The 6,504-nt window shown below is 40.4% G+C and overlaps 1 protein-coding gene across 1 annotated transcript; it reads left to right on the plus strand.

Moving 5' to 3' along the window:
• The first annotated feature begins 2,888 nt into the window (after positions 1 to 2,888).
• LOC109255848 (U2 small nuclear ribonucleoprotein auxiliary factor 35 kDa subunit-related protein 2-like) lies at positions 2,889 to 4,681 on the plus strand. Its single transcript, XM_053908640.1, has one exon. The coding sequence runs from the start codon at positions 3,136 to 3,138 to the stop codon at positions 4,576 to 4,578; it is 1,443 nt and encodes a 480-aa protein (XP_053764615.1). The 5' UTR covers positions 2,889 to 3,135; the 3' UTR covers positions 4,579 to 4,681.
• Positions 4,682 to 6,504: the final 1,823 nt, after the last annotated feature.

Genomic DNA, 6,504 nt, shown 5'->3' on the forward strand with positions numbered 1-6,504 from the left:
TAGTGAGCATCTCATTTGGCAAAAAGAATACAGTTGTTTTTTTCATAAACAGCAGTTTGGAAAACTGGGTAGAGAACAAACTGTTCACTTAGCATTGCAGTTACTTTGTTCTTTTTCTCTGTGATATGCTCTAATTTTATTACCACAAACAAATGAAAGGCGTAGGGATGGGAAGTAGGGTACAGGCCATATTCTGAACTGGCTTTCAATTGTGACTTGTTCTGATTCCATTTGTACATTCAAAAATGGCTATTTTGAAATTAAATTTGCTTGGCATATCTAGGCTATCATTTGCTTTTGTTTTGTGGAGCTATCTTCATTCTGTGGGATGATAGGATTCAGGTCTAGCTGGTCATTCTATCATTTCAGTGGGTGAAGCTTATTCTCACTGAGATTGTATTATGTTTAGGAATTCACTTTCTCTTTTAGCTGTGGATGAACATCATTATTAACTCCAATTCTTCCTCAAGTGTTATCTTTCTGCAATTTGCATCAGTATCACTTGGGACGATTGTTAGATTCTAGCACAAATTTACACAATCAAAAACATAGGGATCTGAATTTTAAACACATTTCCAAACAAACAGGTAATTCTTATTTAGCCTAATATTTAAAAGTCATGATCATCTGAGTTAGTCTGTGTTGCCTTTCCCCTTTCACTAGCTTTCCAAAGAAAAGTCTAATATTCTTACACCAGTCTTGCTCTCTCCTCTCAGTCCTGGGTCTTTCTTGAACCGAGGCAAATCCCCTTGTTGATCCATGAATTTTTCCCCTCGTAACCAGATGTAGAAACCAAACATGTCAAAAGAATACTGTGGTGGCTAAATTTTATGTGCTGATTTGGCTAGGCTATGGTGCCTGGCTGTTTGGTTAAATATTAGTCTAATGTTGCAGTGAAGGTATTTTGTAGATGTACTTAACATCTATAGTTGTTGACATTAAGTAAGGGAGATTGCCCTTGATAATGTGAGTGGACTTCCTCCAGTCAGCTGGCTTAAGACCAGAACCTGACATTTCCCAGGCAAGAAGGAATTCTGTCTCAAGGTTATGATATAGAAATCCTGCCTGAGCTTCCAGCCTGCTGGTCTGCCCTACAGATTTCCAATCTCAGACTAGCCAGCTCCCAGAAATGTGTAAGGCAATCCCTTAAAATTTCTTTGTATGTATGTATATGTGTGTACAATATAAAAATCAGTAAATAATCTGTATCAATATCTATGTATCTATCTATCTATCTAATCTATCATGGTCTTGGTTCTGTTTCTTTAAGAACCCAGACAGGTACAAGTACCTCCACATGCCATGTGACTCTCATGTTCAGGGGCTAATGTTCTCAGATCTCCTTAGTAATGCCCCCACTATGTGTTTGTGTAGTCAATAGCACTAACTTCTGTCTTCAATCTTATATTACTGGTTGCTTCCCCACAGCTGGTCTCTAGGATAAGGCTTTATACTGAACAATGAATTCATACTTTTCTACCATTCAGCTCATCTAATTCCTAATTAATGTTTGTTTCCTATATTTTCTGATTCTGACTCCATTTAACAGACTAATACCGAAGCTATACATGTAGGATACAACATTATTTACATGGCTTTATCTTATTTATTTATTGATTGATTGAGAGAGGGAGAGAAAGTGTGCAAGCAGGAGCAAGTGAGGGAGGGGCAGAGGGAGAGTGAGAGAGAGAATCCCAAACCGACTCCACTCCCAGTACAAAGCCTGATGCAGTGTCAATTTCACAACCAACTGATTGTGAGATCATGACCTGAGCCAAAACCAAGAGTCAGATGCTTAATTGACTGAGCCACCCAGGAGCTCTCCATGGCTCTGTCTTTGCAACCAGAGCAGTACCCCTAGGACCCAACTCATTTTAGGGTACAGGTATCATTTTGGATCCTCTCTGTACCTCTGCTTTTTCCTCTTGTCTTTTCCTAATTTTCCAAGCAGATCATTATGCTTTGATCCTACAGATTGGTTTGGCAACAAAAATATCCTTGCTCTCTGCCAAATTTTTGGGTCAAGCGTGAAAAGTGTAAGTGTAAAGAGAGAAATTATTTTTCCATTTTAGCAATTAGCCTCAGAATTCCTCTCATGGTGAGGAACTTTTTGGGTAAAAAGCTCATATGCAATAAATTGTATTTTGTTGCAAGAGTGTGGCAGTTGCCAAGGTCATATATTATAGTTGGAGGTAATATACTATAGCGGTTTAAAGGAGAGGTTCTAGAATCAGATTGTATTGGTTCAAATCCCAGCCCTACTACTTATTAGCTTTGTGAACTTGGAAAAATTACTAGACCTTTTGGTTTCTCGTCTGTAAAAAGGCTGATAATATTAATAGTTCCTAGGATTTTTCTGAGGAATAAATGGAGTGATACCTGTAAAACACATAGCACAGTGTCTGAAATATGTGAAATACTCAATAGATGGTAGCTGTTATTATTTTCATTGTCAGAAGACGGAAAGGTCCTCCACATGAGAGACAGGGAAAGAGAATGGAGGACAGGGGTTCAAGACGATCCGGAAAAACCTGGGACTTACAATAGTAAGATGGCAGAATGACATTTAAAACTAGTTCAGATTTAATATTTCACAGGAAATTGTTTGAATTGCTGAGATACAAGCCTTTTCCTTTCCTCCTCTTCCAAGTCAGTAAAATCTACTAAAGTCATCAATCCTCCACGCTATTAGTAGCGTGTGTGTTTAACACTGGTGAGGGTGTAGAGTTTCACGTCCAGATTAAACTATGCATTATAGAGATAATATACACGCTGGCAAGAAACACGGTGGCCGAAGAGTCTGAGGACCTGAGCCCGTCACTAATTTGCTGGAATTTTTGTAAGAGTTTTATATTTTGTAACAGATCAAGACAAGCTTGCTCAGGTAAAAAGCACGGGAAATCTCCAGCTGATATCTGGGTTAAATGAGTAATTTGTTTCTTTTCATATTTTTTTCGGAAAATGGAACATGCCTTTGATAGTGCTCTCGATCGCTCATTCTCTGAAGGGTGTCATACGCATGCCAAGACTAACACGGTCACGTTAGTCACTACTACGATGGCCACTCAAAGGTAATTTCAATCTTTACTTGCACCTGTAGAACAAAAAAGGGGCTCAAAGTTGTGTTCCCAAACCATGCTCTCTAAAATACACGTTACTGGCCCTGGCAAGATGGCGGCGCCCGAGAAGTTACCGTTTCCGGAGAAACCAAGCCACAAAAAGTACAGGGCCGCCCTGAAGAAGGAGAAACGAAAGAAACGGCGGCAGGAACTCGCTCGAAGGAGAGACTCGGGACTCTCCCAGAAGGAGGAGGAGGCTGCTTTTATTGAAGAACAACACCCAGAAGAAGAGATGCTGTCGGAGACCGAGAGGCAAAAATTACACGAGGCGTGGCTGCTTCGGGAGCAGAAGGCACAAGAAGAATTCCGAATCAAGAAGGAAAAGGAAGAGGCAGCTAGAAAACGGCAGGAAGAACAGGAGAGAAAGTTGAAGGAAGAGTGGGAAGAGCAGCAGAGAAAGGAGAGAGGAGAGGAGGAGCAGCAGAAGCTCCAGGAGAAGAGAGAAAGGGAGGAAGCTGCGCAGAAGACGCTGGAGCAGGCTGAAAGCGAGTTGGGAAATGGTGCCACATGGCAGAACCCAGAACCACCCACGGCCTTAAGGATAATGGAAAAAGATCGAGCTAACTGTCCATTCTACGGTAAAACAGGAGCGTGCAGATTTGGAGACAGGTGTTTGCGTAAACACAATTTCCCGTCGTCGAGTCCCACGCTTCTGATTAAAAGCATGTTTACGACATTTGGAATGGAGCAGTGCAGACGGGATGACTATGACCCCGATGCGAGCCTCGAGTACAGTGAAGAGGAAACCTACCAGCAATTCCTGGACTTCTATGATGACGTGCTGCCCGAGTTCAGGAGCGTGGGGAAAGTGATCCAGTTCAAGGTCAGCTGCAACTTCGAACCTCACCTGAGGGGCAACGTGTACGTTCAGTATCAATCGGAAGAAGAATGCCAAGCGGCCCTTTCTCTGTTTAACGGACGATGGTACGCAGGACGGCAGCTTCGGTGCGAATTCTGCCCCGTGACCCGATGGAAAATGGCAATTTGTGGCTTATTTGAAATACAACAATGTCCAAGAGGAAAACACTGCAACTTTCTTCATGTGTTCCGAAATCCCAACAATGAGTTTTGGGAAGCTAATAGAGACATCTTCCTGTCTCCAGATCGGACTGGCTCCTCCTTTGGCAATGGCTCGGACAGGAGAGAGAGGACGGGCCACCAGGACGAATACTACTGGAGGCCCGGGAGGCGGAGAAGCCCTAGTCCATCGCATTCCTACGAGAGAAGCGGGGAAGCTGAGAGGAAAAGGAAAAGCAGTCACCGGGGGAAGAAGTCTCACAAACACACGTCAAAGAGTCGCGAGAGGCACAGTTCACGCAGTAGAGGAAGAAAAAGGGACCGCAGCCGGATCCGCGGCAGCCGCAGCCAGAGTTCCTTCGGGTCCAGGAGTCCTGGCGGGAAGAGGTCAGGCAGCAGAGACAGAAGTACTCAGAGTCCCAAATCCAATTTTGTTCTTTAAAAAAAAAAAGAAATACACCTTACACGTCTTGTAATTTCTCTGAGGGATCTTACTTCTTTGTTAAAGAAATAAATGTAGCCTTTGTAGCTAAGGACTCACCTTCTTCCCTCTCCCACTCTCATTCTTGTATTTTTGCATTACAAAAGAACAGGTCCAGAGAAGAAGGGGGTCTCATCAGAAAGAAGGAAGGAAGAGAATCTAAAAGGGGCAATGAATGACAATTTGTCTTTAGTAGTGATAGGGAGAAAGAGAGGAAAACAGAAAACGAACATTAAAAGCTTTTTTTCCCCTTGCTATATCCAGAAAATCTAAAAGAAAAAGAAGACTGTGGAATCCAATCATTTATGTCTCTTTTCTTGAGAGGGACTGATCATCATCCATTAACACATGTTAATGTTTAATTAATTTTTGATAATGCAAGTTAATACTGAATGTGTAATGTGAGCTATATTTTACATTTTTTACACATTTACATAATGACAAACTAGAGTTGCTGACATGCTGAGAAGGACAGCACAAGAAAAGGCAATTATAGGCTGATAGTCCTAATAAACATATCATATATGAGATTATGCTAGCTCATAAAATGATTTAGGGAATATAACTTCTATGCATATATTCTTTGGAAAACTTGTATATGACTGGAACATTTACTCCTTGAATGTTTGCAATTCTTCATTAGTGGTATCATTTGGGCTTGGAGTTTCAAATGTGGCAAGATTTTTTATTTGGATTAAATTTCTTCAATAGTAGTTGACTATCTAGATGATTCTATTTCTGCCTAAATCAGTTTTATAAGTTACATGTTTCTAGAAATTTTCCATTTTTGTCTAAATATTCAAATGTTTTGGTATGAAGTTGTTCCTGATATACTTCTATATTTTTGATGTTTGCAGTGTCTCTGATAATTTCCTCAATTATATATTTTAACGCTAGCAATTTGTACTAGCTTATTGTCTCTATATAATTCTTGAATAGAACAGAATTCTCTTTCTTTCATATCACTTTCTGCAAAATGTCTACTGCTTTTTACCATGAGAATAGCATGGTGGATTAAATAAAGATGAACAATTCATAGAAATCCCTCAAGTGTGGGGTCTAGTTCTCTTTGCTTTGAATCTGGGATGGTCAATGACTACATTAACAAAGGGTGTAAGATATGAGAGAAGGGACCCTTTGACTATTTCTGGGCCTTGCTTTTTTTTTTTTTTAAGAGGAATTATAGTTTCCACTCTCCCCTCTCAGAACCCTGAACCGCTGTGGAAAACATCCTACTTCTCAGTGGAAGACATCACCTGGAGAGGCCCTGGGGTTACAGGAGATACAGAAGGTTCCTGTTGAGCCTAGCCTTTCAGCCATCCTGGTCAAGGTACTAGGGAAGTGAGTGAGGCCATCTAAAACTTACTAAACCAGACTAGAAGCTCGATGAATGTCCCCGAGTAACTCTGCTGATGCCATGTAGAAAAGAAAAAGTTGACAACCCAATCCTGCCTGAATTTTTGACCCACTAAATTGTGAGATATAAATAAAATGGTTACTGTTTACACACTAAGTTTTGGGGGTAGTTTGGCTCACAGGAATAGATAACCAAACAACAAAGGTCGTAAATCTGTTGTCATTTTTATTCTGCATGCCAATATATGCTACATCTTTGAGAGAAATTTTATGGACTGTTCTAGGTCTGTAGTGACATTCTGGTTTGAATAAAAGCAGTAAAACTGCATCGACCTTCATGGTAAAATAATTGAGAAATATAAATTTACTAGTTAGGGAGGAAATACCCTGATAAAATAATTGCCCTAAATAAAATCATGCAGGTAGAAAAAAAAAAACAAAAACAAATGAGATGTGTTTATGGAGTAACACACCAGTTTTCTGGAATAGAAAAGTTTTGAAATGAAGTTCCAGGAGAGAAAAATAAAATTC

The sequence above is a fragment of the Panthera pardus genome, unplaced genomic scaffold (genome assembly GCF_024362965.1).
Source record: "Panthera pardus isolate Hobbes unplaced genomic scaffold, ASM2436296v1 HiC_scaffold_20, whole genome shotgun sequence".
Taxonomy (NCBI): domain Eukaryota; kingdom Metazoa; phylum Chordata; class Mammalia; order Carnivora; family Felidae; genus Panthera; species Panthera pardus.